Genomic DNA, 16,794 nt, shown 5'->3' on the forward strand with positions numbered 1-16,794 from the left:
AAAAAAAAAAAAAAAAGCCTAGGATGCTGTCAATCTTACATTGAGTCTAATATTTGCTGAAGCCCTGCTAGTTTGTTGGGATTATGATTATTGTGTACATTTAAAAAGAAACAGAAAAAAAGAAAGAAAAAAGGGAAAGAAAACAGAATATGTTGAATTATGGGAACCTACACACTCACTGGTTGCAACTAAACATTAAAGAAACAAGCAGGATACATAAATGGGAAGGAGAGCTGTGACGGACATCTAAAACCTATGATTTATGGGTTTAGCCGTGTAAGATAAGGTATCCTTAATATTGATACACTCGAACACATAACACTAAAGCCTATAAAGCTCCCACAGGACACCTCATTTTTTAGATTGACTGACCCATTCTTTCCATTTCCAAGGCTACACAACCGCAAGAAACTCAGTGTGGCATCCAAGGAAGGTGGAGGAGCCAAAAAGCTAAGGAACCTCTGTTTTAAAGGCTTTCAGGGACTACAGCTTAGCAAATAGGGTTTGCCTATGGATGTCCCCTCTTTTAGGGGAGTGACAGGGAGTTGTCTTCGTATAAACAGAAAGAGGGCAGAAGGGTCTCTCCAACCAAGGAAGCGACTGAGAAGGCATGAAGCAGAGCTGCGGTCCTGGCATCAAAAAAGCTGACTTGTCCTCCTTCGCAGTTGAGAGAGATGCGGATCCTCGTGGGCTCCTCAGTCAGGACCAGTTCAGAGCATACTGACGGAGAGAAGATGAAGTATTTCTTTTCCCATTTATAAACCTGCCAGTGTCTGGCCTGCTCATCAAGATCCGTTACGCTCACTGGCATGTTGGTAACCCCTACGTGCCATCCGTTTGTATTCCTTACAATAACTTCCCAGAAATGTCTCCCTGTTGAGAACCTCTGACAGCCAAGGACATATGGAAAATATTCAAATCTCTTGCTGTTTGGGGAAGGATATATTTGTTTAGCTGGCTTAATTCCTCTGACGCTTTTTCCATCTTCGCGGATGTAAAGGTGGCCAGGATGGGCTGTGCTTCGATCCAGAATTACATTCACTGCAAGTGGGAAAAGAAGGAAGGAAGGAAGAACAAGAGCTTAGGCTGCAGGCCTGGTTTGTGTCTTGACCCCCAATATATCAACCCTACGGCCTCCACTCTGAAAGGAGTTCAGCTTCCAGGACTGGAAGATTCACTGATTTTATAAACGGCCCGTTGCCTTGTCTTTCCAAGCCTTCATGGTGCTTCACCCCCTTGTAACATCCCTGCATATCAATCTCTTTAATTTCCATCTTGCAGGTGGGAAGATTGGGATGGGGGGGTGAAGAGTGGTTGGCTTTGCCTTCAGTGAGTTCCCGGGAGGGCCAAGGTTGAACAGGGACTCTACCTGGAGCTTTAATCCAGACGATCAGGCAGAGCAAGAGGCCGTCATGTTTCAATTCTGAACTGGCAGAGTCAGAGGGATCCCCCCACAGGGACCTTGGGGCACATGATGGAATGTGAGGAAGCTCTGCCTTTTTTTCTACGAGCATCAGGATGTCACAGGGATGTACAAAAGGGGAGGCTTCTGCACAGGAAACCTCTGCTTTCATCAATTTGATGGCTCACAAGGTGGAGACATCCCTGGTGCTCGATGTCTCTGGAGATTCTCAGTCATCCAGGTCATGGTTGTCCCAAAGGNAAGGACTTAATTTCTCTGCTCCCAAAGACCTGGTCTCTCACCAATTTATAGTCAGGCAGTAAAATGAAGAGGATGTTATTAGCCTGGCAGGAGTTCTATATTCCTTTCAGTACCAGCCCATATTTTCCCATTTATGCAAATATTTCATTCTACACTAAGACTGACATCAATTTTCTAGATTATATTTAGTGGATTTTCATAGTCTTTAAGGTATCTAATCCTATACTTCTTTTCTTTGTCGCTCTTTATATGGAAAGGAATGCTACAGAATGGAATGGAATGGAATAGAATGGAATGGAATGGAATGGAATGGAATGGAATGGAATAGAATGGAATGGAATGGAATAGAATAGAATAGAATTCTTTATTGGCCAAGTGTGATCAGACACACAAGGAATGTCTTCAGTGGATAAGCTCACACTGTACATATAAATAGCAAGTAACAGGTCATAAATAATAAATCATTTAAGTTTACTGGATCATCGTAGTCTTCAAGGTATCTAATCTTATGCTTTTTTTGTCAGTCTATTGCACAGTATTTCTCTTAAAGCTACCAGCATCAGAGCTTAAAATAGCAAGCGATATATGAGATTCTTAATAACTCCTATTTACCTTCCTGGAGTTGAAGTCCACTTTCCAGAGTATCTGGGGAAGAAAAGGGAGGGATTCAGCATCTCAACATTGGAACTGGAGCAACAGAAGGCCCTCCCCAGAGATACCCTGGTTTGCTTTGCAGGATCCCATCTGGGTCGGTCAACGGGACGAGAGGTTTTGTCTTCCAGGCCCTTGCTGGAGCCTATCTTCAGGGAATTTCTCTCTAGCAGAGTGTGTGTGCTGTTTTGTGTATGGTATTTATAGTGTCTCTGTGTGTGGCTTTTTAGATGTCTGTATGTGTGGCTTTTTAGACAGACAGACACGAAGGTGGGTTCCAGGGAGAGACCGAAAGCCCGGAAGACAGAAACTCTCATCCTGGTGACCGACATAGAATAGAATAGGTATAGAATTGAATTGGAAGGGACCTTAGAGGTCTTCTAGTCTAGCCCCCTCCTCAAGCAAGACAACCTATATCAGTGGTGGCGAACCTACGGCACGCATGCCAGAGGCGGCACTCAGGGCCCTCTCTGTGGGCACGCATGCCACCACTACCAGGAGTTTGTGCAGGTCCATTAGGCCACCGCCGCTGCCCGGAGCATCAGCCCCCCCAGGCACAAAGGAGGTGAAGCAGACAGCTAGCAAGCTCGAGTAGAGGTGGTAGAGCCCACCCACGCCCAGCAAGGCAAAGGCCACCCCGAGCAGGGAAAACTGGATCCCCATCGGCGCCATAGCCCCCCAGTCCCAGCTAGAATTGCATGCCTCCCCCCATCTATGCTGGGCCTCCTGCCCACCCCCCTACCTGCCAGAGACCCCCTGGATCTCCCCCAACGCTGCCCAGCCCCCACAGGCTTCCCTCCCATGAGCAACATCGAGGTGGCAATGCCCACCCAGTTTACCGTGACAACCGCAGCCATGCCCACCCAGTGGGCCATGCCCCTATGCCCCCCGCGGAGGGAATCACAATCCTGATGCGGCCCTGGCACTTTGCGATAATAATTGGGTTTGGGGCACTCGTCGCCATCACTGACCTATATCATCTCAGACAAATGACTGTCTAGCTTATTTTTTAAAATCTCCAGTGATGGAGCGCCCACAATTTCTGGGGGCAAGCTATTCCACCGGTTAATTGTCCTCACTGTCAGGAAGTTTCTCCTTAATTCCAGGTTGCTTCTCTCTTTGATCAGTTTCCAACCGTTATTTCTTGTCCTGCCTCTGGTGCTTTGGTGAATAATGTGACCCCCCCTTTTTAGTGGCAGCCCCTCAAATACTGGAACACTGCTATCATATTTATCGTATATTCGCTTTCATTCTTGTTTGCTTTCCTTGGCCTCAAATCAGGAAATAAGGAATAAGGAAAGCTACAAGCCAGAATGTCATTGGTGGCTATATCTATTTTGTCAGATATAAATATATTCTGCTATATTTTCCATATACAGGTAGTCCTCAACATAACCATTAATTTAATGATTACTCAATGTTTCATAGGCACTAAAAAGTGACTTATGACCAGTTCTCATACTTACGACCGTTCCAGCATCCCCAGTCACATGATCAAAATCCCAACACTTGACATCCAGCATGTATTTATCACGGTTGCGGCATCCCATGGATCTGGGATTGTCATCTGCAACTTTCCTGGGAAGCTTCTGACATGCAAAGTCAATGTGGGAAGCCAGATTTGCTTAACAACCACACGATTCACTTGCCTGCAGTGATTTTCTTAACAACGGTGACAAAAAGGGTCATAAAGTAGAGCACGACTCACTTAACAACTGAAATTATGCTGATAAGTCAAGGACTACCTTATATATTCCATTATATTTAGTGGAAGCGTATTCAACTTCCCCAGTGATCAATGAATATGGATTTGGGAAATAAAGAATACAGGTAGCCCTTGACTTATGACCACAATTGAGCCCAGAATTTATATTGCTAAGTGAGAAATTTGTTAAGTCAATGTTGCCCCATTTTACGACTTTTCTTGCCACATTTGTTGTGAATCACTGCAGTTGTTAAATTAGTAACACAGTTGTGAAGTGAATCTGGTTTCCCCATTGACTTTGCTTGTCAGAATGTGAAAAAAGTTGATCTCACGATTGTCATAAATATGAATCAGTTGCAAGCATCTGAATGTAAATCACGTGACTGTGGGGATCCCTGTGGATACTTCAATTGTCATAAATTTGAATCACTTGCATCCGAATGTGAATCACGTGACTGTGGGGATGTCATAAATGTGAAAAATGGTTCTAAGTCAGTGCCGTTCTAAATTCCAACAGTCAGTAAATGAACTGTTGTAAGTCGAGGACTGCCTGTAAATGGTCAATTATGATTGGCTAATGGTTCCTGTTTTTAGCTAGCTCATCTTTTAACGGGAGAAACCAGGAAGCTCCTGTTCCCCCTCCTGGTGCCAAGACACAAGGCCTTTCCCCAGAGAAATGAAGGTGTCTCTTCCACTGATCCTGACATCGATCCCTCTTTGATCCCCCTGACACTGACCCAGAATCTCTTTTGGATGCTCTGCGGTCAAAATATCATCCAGTGTAAAACCTCAGCGGCTGTTTTTTACCTCTAAATTTTTTCATGACATTTTTCAGAAGCACCGCGAGATCACTGTAATCCCAGATTGTCCACATCGGGTCTACAAGTAAATCCACCGGATTCTCATATATTTCCTTCGCTTGGTATCTGGCAAGGCAAAAGAACAATGTTTATTATCCTCCCAATGGAAGAAGCTTTCTAAAACATCAGATGGTGCTTGAGGATCCAGTCTGAGTTGGTCACCGGGACCAGAGGTTTATTCTTCCAAGCTTTTGGATTCGTGCTGGAACTGCCCTCTCTCCACAGTATGTACACTGGGCTGTCCTGCACATTGCATACATGTGATGCCTGGTTGTGTGTGACTTTTAGTTGTTAAGTGGGGTGTTGATGGCCAGCCATTAAGTCAGTGATTGTTCTTTCTTTGTGTTGCCCTGTCCTCAGCTCCTAAGTACCTGGTAAGCTGGTGATTGACTGACAAGGGCCCTGTTTCCCAGGCTTCAATCATTTCTCTGCTTAGCTATTGTTTTAATAACATGTGGAATAAGAACAGGAAGCTGGGGTTGGAAGAAGAATATAAAAGATTAGAACTAGAACTACAAAGAGACCCGCAAAAACCAAATCTTAAAAATCAAATGGAATTAGTAAAACATAAATTAAATATATTCGAGAAAGAGGAATTGGCACACCCAAAAAAATCAAAGCAGCAAAACAGAATTTTTTTGAAAATGCAAATAAGCCAGGAAGATGGCTGGCATTCAGACTTAAAAAAGAGAAAGAAAAGAAGTTGATACAAAGATTGAGAGATGAGACTGGTACTATTCAATACCAAAACGAAGCCAAGAAAAAAATAATAAAGGAATTCTATGAAAAATTATATAGCCAAGAGAAAATATCAGAAATTAAAATAAAATAATATCTGGAAAAAGCTAAATTGCCAAAAGTTTCTGAAGAAGTGAAGACCACGCTGAATGAAAGAATAACAATGATGGAGCTAACTGAAGCAATTAAGGAGACAAAAAAAATAACAAATCTCCTGGGCCAGATGGTCTACCGGTAGAATTTTATAAACATTTACAAGACACAATAGGCCCAGCTATGCTCAAAGTTTATAATGAAGCAATGTCAGAAGCAAAGATACCTAAAACAAGGACGGAAGCGAATATTACATTGATACCTAAAGAAGACTCTAATTCACCACAAATAAAAAAACTACAGGCCAATATCGTTGTTAAATGTAGATTACAAAATCTACGCTTCAATAATAGCAGAGCGATTGAAAAGGTTTTTAAATGACTTTATACACGTAGATCAGAATGGATTTCTACCTAAGATGCAAATTAAAAATAATATGCGGATGATCTTGAATACATTGGAATATTATGAGATGCACCCTGGAAAGCAAATGGCACTGATTTTCCTTGGCGCACAGAAGGCATTTGACAATGTGAACTGGCAATTTATGCTTTTACAATTAAAGTATATGGACTTTGGAGATAAACTTATTAACACGATTAAGGCAATATATCATAAACAAACAGCAAAGGTGATTATAAATGGGGACTTGACAGAGAACTTTAATATAACTGAGGGTACAAGGCAAGGATGTCCCCTATCTCCACTGTTATTTATTTTAACTTTAGAGGTGTTAAACAGAAATATTAGGCAAGACAGTGGAATAAAAGGCATGGAAATAAAGAAGGAGTACAAACTACAGGCATTTGCTGATGATTTGGTGTTTATTTTAGAAGAACCACAAGAAACAGGACCTAAACTAATTGAGAAAATAGAAAAATACAGTGCAGTGGCAGGATTGAAAGTAAACAAAGAAAAAACTAAAATATTAGTTAAAAACTTTACAGATAAACAGAAAAGAGAATTTGCCAAGATGATGGGTTTGCAGATTGCAAAGAAAGTTAAATATCTAGGAGTTCAATTAACAGCAAGATGTGTAACTATCAAAGAAGATAACTGTGATAAATTGAAAGCGCAAATTAAAGTAGATTTGGAAAATTGGAAAAACCTACAACTGTCCTTGCTGTGTAGAATAGCTACAATTAAGATGAATATTTTGCCAAGATTATTGTACCTGTTTCAGACAATTCCAATAAGACTAGGGAAAAAATACTTTGAAGAATTAAATAAAATGATATTGAAATTTATACGGCAAGGCAAAAAAGCGAGAATAAACGTAAAAATATTACAAGATGGTATGGGAATAGTGATATACATAGCTACTTTCAAAGACATTATATTAGGAATGCATTACTGCTAGTATGGAAAAAATTAAAGAACAAATGTATTTGAAAATACCAGTCTGGCTGTAAAGGATGTAAAGTTGATTGCTGCCACATGATCGCTCACTTAGTGACAGCAATGCTTAGCGAAAGGGGTTCCAGTCCCCAATATTGTCTTAAGTTGAAGATTACCTGTACTAGTTGCAAGGGAAGCTGAATACAAACTGAAGATGAATATGAATCAGAAGTGTAATCTGCTACAAAAAGATGCAGGAACAGAGGCAAAGTTTCCAAATCAGGGTTTGTGCTACTTACGCTTTGTTCTGGGCTGAAGGGTTGAGTTTTGTGTACCACATATTAAAAAGTATTGTAGGAGGGGCTGAAAAGAGAAGAGCAACAAGCTGACTAGAAGCAGCTCTTTGAAGAGGTATTGAAAGTAAATGTGCCTTGACCAGAGAAAATTCAGAAGGGACGTTAATATTGGAATCAACAACTAGGGTTCAAAATACAGGATACCGTAAAAAACAGACTAGAAACAGAAGTTAAGATAGATAAGAAAATGAAAATGGTAAGTGAGCACCTGTTCAACCTAGACAAGTTCAAATCACCAGGACCAGATGGATTACACCCCAAAGTTCTCAAGGAACTGGCAGATGTGATCTCAGAACCACTGAACTATATCTTTCAAAGATACTGGAGCACTGGGGAACTACCAGAGGATTGGAAAAGAGCTGATGTAGTTCCCATCTTCAAAAAAGGAAAAAAAATGGATCCAGGAAACTACAGACCTATCAGCCTGACCTCAATACCTGGGAAGATTCTGGAAAAGATAAACAATGAATCAGCCAATACCTAGAGGCACATAAAGTCATTACCAAAAACCAACATGGATTTGTCAAAAGGAGATCATGCCAGACAAATCTTATTGCATTCTTTGACCAGGTGATAAAATCAGTGGACCAGAGGAACGCTGTGGATATAATTTACTTGGACTTCAGTAAGGCATTTGATAAAATAGATCACAACCTACTACTTGATAAGACAGAAAAATGTGGGTTAGACAGCATCACTACCAGATGGATTCGTAGCTGGCTGACCGGCCACATTCAGCGTGTGGTCCTCAATGGAACTGCATCTACATGGAGGGAAGTGTGTAGTGGGGTGCCCCAGGGCTCTGTTCTGGGCCCAGTGCTCTTCAACATCGATTTGGATGAGGGGATATATGGGGAACTTATCAAATTTGCAGATGACACCAAGCTGGCAGGAATAGCCAACACTCCAGAAGATAGGCTTAAGATACAGGAGGATCTGGACAGACTTGAACACTGGCGCTATCAAACAAAATGAAATTCAATGGTGAAAAAATTAAGGTTCTACATTTAGGCAAGAAAAACCAAATGCACAGGTATAGTATAGGTGGTACCTGGCTCAATAGTAGTAACTGTGAGAGGGATCTCAGAGTCCTAGTGGACAGTCACTTAAATATGAGCCAGCAGTGTGCTGCAGCTGCCAAAAAAGCAAACACAGTGCTAGGCTGCATTAACAGAGGAATAGAATCAAGATCACGTGAAGTATTAATAGCACTTTACAATGCCTTAGTAAGGCCACACTTGGAATATTGCATCCAGTTTTGGTCACCATGATGTAAAAAAGATGTTGAGACTCTAGAAAGGGTACAGAGAAGAGCAACAAAGGTGATTAGGGGACTAGAGGCTAAAACATATAAGGAACGGAATTGGGTATGTCTAGTTTAATGAAGAGAAGGATGAGGGGGGACATGATAGCAGTGTTCCAATATCTCAGGGGTTGTCACAAAGAAGAGGGAGTCAACCTATTTTCCAAAGCGCCTGAAGGCAGGACAAGAAGCAATGGATAAAAACTAACCAAAGTGAGAAGCAACCTAGAACTAAGAAGAAATTTCCTGAAAGTTAGAACAATTAATCAGTGGAACAACCTGCCTACAGAAGCTGTGAATGCTCCAACCCTGGAAGTTTTTAAGAGACTGGACAGCCATTTGTCTGAAATGGTATAGGGTTTCCTGCCTGAGCAAGGGGTTGGACTAGATAACCTCCAATGTTCCTTCCAACTCTATGATGATGATGATGATGATGATGATGATGAAACTGAGTGATAAATCCTGAGAACAGATAATCTAGTAGAAAAAGGGGTTCTTATAATAATTATAATTATAGTAAACTGACGGGATCATGAAATAGACAAAGTGATAGAAAATGAAAAAGCTAAAGTGCTTTGGGGCTTTAGAATTCAAAGGCTGCTGCATAACACCCCACACTTGACAATTATTGATGAGAAAGATTAAAAAAGTAGACATAGTATTACCTGGAGACAAAGGAATAAAAGAGAAAGAACTGGAGAAAATCACAAAATACAAAGATCTGCAAATAGAAGTAGAACAACTGTGGCAAAAGAAAGCAAAAGTAGCACCAATAGTAATACACACCTTGGGTGTAGTCCCAAAACATCTGGAGCACCACTGGAACAGCATTGGCACTGACAAAACCACTGACAATTGCAAAAGGCAGCTTTACTTTGAACAGCTTACATCCTACAATGATACCTTTAGCACCATCAAACCTCTGTCTATCCTAGGGAAGGATTCCACAGGTGGATAAAAATACCAAATTCAATCTAAACATCTAGCTGACTGTGGGACCAACCATAATAATTCACCATATCAAATATTGCTAGTTATATTGTGTTGAGGTTGTCTGGGGAAATATTTATGAAGCCTTGAAATACAATACATTTTCTTTAAATTAAATTACTGCTAAATACAAACAACTTTCCAAAACAGGAAAACTGCTGGAGGAGCTGCTGATCTCTGAGACTGTAAAGAGGAGGGTGGAGTCACTTACTTCTTCAAGATGCTTCCAATGTCCTAAAAAAGAGAGACGGAAAAATGAAAGGAGCCATTTCTATGCAGTTACATTCTTAAAATTCATAAATGTGTGAAACCAGATACAAACTGACATACAATTAAAAAGTATTTTTTTTCTTTTTAAAAAAATTGGTTTTCTCCCCAGCCGCTCACCTTTTTTAAAGTTTATTTTTACTTCCTTGTTACAAAAATTATACCCCAGTTGAATAATAATAATAATAATAATAATAATAATAATAATAATAATAATAATAATAATAATAATAATAATAAAATAATAATAATAATAATAATAATAATAATAATAATAATAATAATAATAATAATAATAATAATAATAATAATAATAATAATAAAGTTGGAAGGGACCTTGGAGGTCATCGAGTCCAACCCCCTGCTCAGGCAGGAAACCCTATACCATTTCGGACAAATGGCTGTCCAGTCTCTTTTTAAAAACTTCCAGTGTTGGAGCATTCACCACTTCTGGAGGCAGGTTGTTCCACTGATTAATTGAATTCCACACAAGTGTTGGGGTTTCCCTTGCCCTGGAGATTAAGGGGAGGAGACCCCCACAAAGAACACCCACCACATCCCCTACTAGGCGATAGGAACCTTAAGAAGGTATTCTTAAAATGGTGAAGAATAAAGGGATAGTGACCAGCACTTTCAATTCTTGCTTTTCGCATGGACTGCTTTTTCTGAATTGTGTATTTCAACAGTTCATTTAGTGACCCTTTTCCCAGTTACCACCGCACTGAAAAAAGTGACATATGGCCATTTTCCAGTTACCAGCGTTGCAGCATCCCCATGATTGTGTGATCAAAATTCAGCCGCTTGGCAACTGACTCATATTTATGATGGATGCATTGTCCTGGGGTCATGTAATCATGCATTCAGGATCATGAGTGCAGCCAGAATCCTACAAGCACAGAAATGGAAAGATATCGAGAGCATCCTGTTATATTGCATTACTGTCTGCTTTGGAAGCATCACTGCTCCAGCCAGGAAGGCGGTGCAGAGAGTGGTGAGGATGGCAGAAAAGATTATTGGCAGTTCCCTCCCTTCTATCCAGGACATGACGGGATAAAAGCGTTGCTTGAGCAGGGCCCGCAAGATTATCTGGGACACAACACATCCTCTTCATGACCTGTTTTCCCTGTTACCTTCTGGGAGGAGGCTCCGTGGTATCCGAAGCAGAACATCCAGATTCAGTCACAATTTTTTTCCATACGATATCAACCGTGTGAACTTTCAAGCTTCCTCTTTCCGCTATGTATTCAAGATGGACAGTGATTAATATTTATGTGTAAGGGTGGTAGGTATATACATATGTATGTATATAGCATGTTTATATAATATGTGTTATGTATGTATATACTTTTGAGAACAGGCAACAGAATTTCATTTTTTATGTATACCAGTGTGCCCACAGTAAAAATAATGACAATAAAGGTTATCTTATCTTATCTATATATCAATCTCCACAACAGTAGAATGGATGGGAAAAATGATGGAGCTAGAAAAAAAATGACAAAATTGCTTTAATTAGAGAAAAATATATATATTAGTTTCTACTTGGAAACTGCTTCTAGACTTTGTGTTTGAGACAAAAAAAAATTAATACCAAACACTTGATTTTGCTTACTACACTGTTTTTATAGACAGGCTAATACTGATATGTAAAAGTAAAAAGTTGAGATTGTAATTTTATTTTGTATTTTATGGCATTGAAAAAAGTTGGAAGACGATGCTTTTTTTGTCTTTCCCCTTTATCCTACACTTCTTTCCCATTCTTATCCTTCTCCATTTCCCTATTTTCTTTATTTTCATTTGTACTTTTCGCTATTATAATTTCAATAACATTTAGGAAAAAGGAAAGAGTCCAAAACAGGATTCTGTGGTGAGGCTAAAGCAGTCTACTCCACTTCATCATTGGTACACCAGGATACAAAAAAGATGCTGAGGCCCCAGAAAGAATGCAGAGAGGAGCAATAAAGATGATAAGGNGAAAGGGCATCGATTTACTCTCTATAGCACCTGAGGGCAGGACAAGAAGCAAGGGGTGGAAACTCATCAGAAGGAAATCCAACCTAGAAATAAGGAAGAATTTCCTGAAAATGAGAACAATTAATCAGTGGAACGGCCTGCCTCCCCAAGTTGTGGCTGCTCCATCACTGGAGGCTTCCAATAATAGATTGGACAACCATTTCTTCAGGATGGTATAAGGACTCCTGCCTTGGGCAGAGGATTGGACTAGAAGACCTCCAAGGTCCCTTCCAGCCCTGTGATTCTATGATCTCAACTTCCTGCCTGACCTGTAAGAGTTTGCTGGCTGGCTGCTGATGCTTCTCCTCTATCTCCTGGATCAGATCGTCAAGAGAGCACAATCCGGCCAAACCCTTCTCCTTTATTGCCATAATCTCCTTCTCCGTCTCTTCCATTCTAGCCAACAGAAGCTTCTCCTGTCCTTCTAACCAGAGTTGTAGTTCTCTGAATTCAGCCACTACATTTTTTTTCTCTTTTTCGATGAGGTCCTAGAATAAGAAGACAGAAAGAGCAAAAGGCATATTTTTGTTTTATTTTTACTTAATTATATTTATTTTTATTATTATAATATTTAAACAGATTCCCTGAAGAGTCCTGAAATGAGATGGGAGAATTTCCTAGGGAGGAAAAAAAAACATTTTGACATCAACAAGCACAGGGGGAAAGGTTTCTAAAAACAAAAAAAGGCTCAAGTTAAACGATCTCTCATGAAAATTTTCTTGGCAATCAGGAATTTCAAAAAAGTAGACAGAAAAATGTTTGATTTCACATTTGTTTCAATAAGATGAAATATGGTCTCCCTTAATTTATATACAAACCAAACTCACTTTATAAAACATGGCCCATGTGATAGGTGCCCTTAACCCAACTGTGACCCATTCAGCCAATGGTGACATCCCAGTCAAAGATACAGATACAGGTAAGTTCTGTGCCCTAACACTGTCTTTAACTGGAATTTCATTTAAGTCAGAACTTGTACTTACAAACAGGCTGCCTATTATTAAAGATGGCGGGTGGTGTTCTTCTTCCCATTAGCTCAGAAGCTCCTCACTGTTGGATCAATACTTACAAGCATCTCCTGAACTCTTTGCTCTGTGTCTGTTTTGTATGTAGCTATTTTTTCTTTCTCCTCCTTCTGAGCCTTCAGGCAATCCCCAACCTTGATCTGAAGAGAAAATACAAGATTTGAGTTTCTTTAACGTAAAGAATTACATTTGAGGGAAAACCCAGTTAGAAGATATATACAGCCATTATAAATACATGCCAGTTGCCAAGTGTCCACATTTGGATCATGTAACCACAGGGATGGTCATATTTTCCATTGCCATCGTGACTTTGAACAGTCACTACACGAATGGCTCTAAATTGAGGACTACCTGTAATGGCAGGAAAGTGAGCTGCCTGAGTCTCCTGCTTGCAGTCACCTGAGAAGCATCACTGAGAAACAAAAGCTTGGGCTGAGATGGCTTTGGCCTGACCCACCAGGAGTGTTTTTCAGGGTCTGCACTCAAGACTTTGGAGGACTCTATGATGATCTTGCTCTATAGCAAATGTGGAAAGTGAGCTGGCAAAGGGTGTCTATTTCTCCCTACAGGCAATTTCCGTCGATAAGCAAGACAATTAAGTGAAATTTTGTCCCATTTTACAACCTTTCTTGCCACAGTTATTAAGTGAACCACTGCAGATGTTAAATCCATGCCAGTTGCCAAGCATCCGAATTTTGATCACTGACCACAGGGACGCTACAATGGTCATAAATGTGAAAAATTGTCATAAGTCACTTTTTTCAATGCTGTCACTAAATGAATGGTTGTGAGTCAAGGACTATGGTAAATCTGTCTTCAAAAAATTGGAGGCACACAGGGGGTGAAGATCTCACGCTGGAATTAGGGAAGTTTGTTAAAGAAATTGCCAAGGCAGAAAGTTGCAGATGGGTGTAATAAGACCAGTAACAAATGGTGGGCAGGACTGCCCAGCAAGAGAAATGTTACAACCAAGTTAGCAGGACTCTGTGAGAAGGATGCTAGCTAAGGCACGTAGACATAAACTTGGGTAACCTCTAGCTTATTATAATAATAAAACACACAACCCTTTTGATAAGAAAGCTTATTAGCATAAATATGCAATGTATGAAGTAGGGCAGGACAAGAAATCAAAAGAAACACATGTCAAGGAACCAATGAGTGATTAACTTCCTTAATCTATATAATATCACTAAACCAAATAAAACTTGATTTGGAAAAATTGAAAAATCTGCAATTGTAGATGTTAGGGAGAATTGCTATGATGAAAATGAATACGTATACCTATAAATCTATAGAGAATTTTTTTTTGAAGAGCTGAACTCCTTAATTTTAAAATTTATCTGGCAAGGAAAGAAAGCTAGAATTAAATTGAAAATGTTACAAGACACTAAGGGGAAATGGAGGTTTTGGTTTGCCAGACTGGGTTTTATATTATCAAGCATCGGTGTTAACATGGGTAAAAGAATGGATAACCCTCAGACATAAATGACTGTTGTACTTAGAGGGACATGACTTACACCTTGGTTGGCATGCTTTTTTATGGTATGGGAAAAATAAAATTCATAAACATTTTCAAAACCGCTATATTAGAAATGCATTATTACTAACATGGGAAAATAAAAACCAAAATATATTTGAAAATCCCAGGATGGCTATCAACAATGGAAGCATTTGTACACCCAAATCTAGTTAGCTTTGAGAAAATATGGACATATAAAGATATTCTAAACTCTGAAGGGAACTTAAAATCTAGACAAGAGATGGAAAATCAGGGTACTGATTTATCATTAGTGGTCATATTTACAGATACAAGTGAGATACGATAAAGATGTTAAATTATATGGATTCCATAAAGAGCAGATTTTGCTCAGATACTATTAACCTCTGATGAAAAACTAATTAAGAAAATGTATAATTTTCTATTAAATTTGAAAATAGAAGATGAACAAGTAAAAGAAACAAAGATAATGTGGGTAAAAAGTTTTGGATATAATATAGATTTAGAGAAATGACAAAGCCTGTGGAAAAGAAATTACAAACGGACAATGTCAATCTCTTATAAAAAAAAAAAAGTTATATAAAATGTTTTATAGATGGCACTTGCCACCAGCAAGATTAGCAAAAATGTTTAAAAATATGTCAGATAAATGTTGGAAATGTAATAAAAAACCAGGTAGTTATTATCATATATGGTGGACATGTGTTAAAGCAGACATGTCAAACTCGCAACGTGACACCCCTGTATTAAAGCAAAGAAATATTGGACAAAAATACATACTTGGTCAGAAAAGATGGTGGAAAAACATGTAGATTTTAAACCTGAACTTTTTAAATTAGGTATAATGCCAGAAAAGCTTGAAAAATGAAGTATATATCTGATTTTGCATGTGATAACAGCAGCAAGACTTACATTTGCACCATATTGGAAAACTGAAAAAATACCATCTGAATAAGAAATAATTTAAAAAATACTAGACTGTGCAGAAATGGACAGACTTACTTTGAGATTGAAAGAAAAAGAAGAAAAAGAATATTTTCAAACTTGGGATTTATTTTATCAATGGCCGGAGAAAGGAACTAGCGATTAGGAATTTAATTTGTATTAGTGAACGGTAAACCCAGACAACACGTTTGTTGAATAAGCACTACTGAATTGTATTAAAAAATCAATAAAAGCCGTAATCTCTCAACTTCCTTCATCTTAACTGTATCAAATTTGTATTTGTATATGGTTCGGGGGTCTTGCCTCCTTTAGCTTCTTAGAAGAGCCTTTTGCTGAAATACTTCAATAAAAGTTCCTCGAACTCCTGTCTGGTTCTGATTGGCATCTGCGCCAGGCTAAACCCGGTTTGCGGACAACAGAGGAAACAAGTAAAGTAGTTCAAGGATTGCCTGGAAGGCCCAGGATCTGGATGGCCCTCCGCAGGGATTCCCCTGGCAGATTCCTACCTGGTACTCCTGGAGAGCCTCCTCAGCACGGACTACCCAGTGTCGCCTGTGCTCTTCGAATTGGATGCAGTCCACGCAGATGAGGGTCTCGTGGTCCTTACAAAAGAGCATGAGGGGCTCCCGGTGCTTCGGGCAGAGGCTCCCTCCGTCCTCGCCCCAAGGGCTTCCGCATCGCCTGGCTATTTCCACCAGCCGCGCCAGCTGCCTGTTGGGCAGGACGTTGCGGGGCTTGAAGGTCTGTCTGCACTGGGGACAGGAAGCCTCCGATTCCGACGTCCCCCAACTGCGGGTCAGGCAGCCCCGGCAGAAGTTGTGGCCGCACTCCGGGATGAGCACGGGGTCCTGGAAATATTCCAGGCAGATGGAGCAGGTGGCTTCTTCCAGCAAATCCTCCATGGACGCTGCGGCCGCCATCGCTGCCTCCTCCGCCGAGAGAAGGAAAGAGAAAGTTAGTTTCTCGCCTTTTCCTGCAAATCAGGTGACCGCCTTTGGGCTCTGCCCAGAAGGGAAACCGAGATGAATTATGGTTGCGATTGCGGTCAGCTTCGCTGGCTTCTTAAAGGAAAAAGAGTGTTTTAAAAAGAACAAATTGGAGAGAATCAAATATTCTTGGGACTGAGCCCCCGATCAATTATTGATCCAAGCAATAATGCTAAATGGAAATATGTAGAAAAAAACCTGGGGAGAAAGAAACATCCATGGGACCTGTTGGACACAAAATAAAAGGTACAAATTAAAATTCACTCAGTTTAAGTTGCAAATAGAAAAGGAGTTGATTAACCTTAACAATAAAGTCTAAAAAATAACGGTTTGCAAAGCGTGGTGGATTCAGGAAGGCCAGTC

General features: G+C 40.0%; 1 protein-coding gene across 1 annotated transcript in view; it reads right to left on the minus strand.

The window, feature by feature from the left end:
- The window catches only part of LOC107297987 (zinc finger protein RFP), a gene marked incomplete in the record, with an annotated part of 60,679 nt that extends 44,295 nt beyond the window's left edge, over window positions 1–16,384 (minus strand). The window contains 2 exon segments of the mRNA XM_029286430.1: window positions 13,047–13,142; window positions 15,952–16,384. Coding sequence (XP_029142263.1) covers window positions 13,047–13,142; window positions 15,952–16,365 — 510 coding nt within the window.
- Between the last annotated feature and the right edge of the window lie 410 nt (window positions 16,385–16,794).

Source organism: Protobothrops mucrosquamatus, unplaced genomic scaffold, assembly GCF_001527695.2.
Source record: "Protobothrops mucrosquamatus isolate PMUCROS unplaced genomic scaffold, P.Mucros_1.0 scaffold3637, whole genome shotgun sequence".
Classification (NCBI taxonomy): Eukaryota; Metazoa; Chordata; class Lepidosauria; order Squamata; family Viperidae; genus Protobothrops; species Protobothrops mucrosquamatus.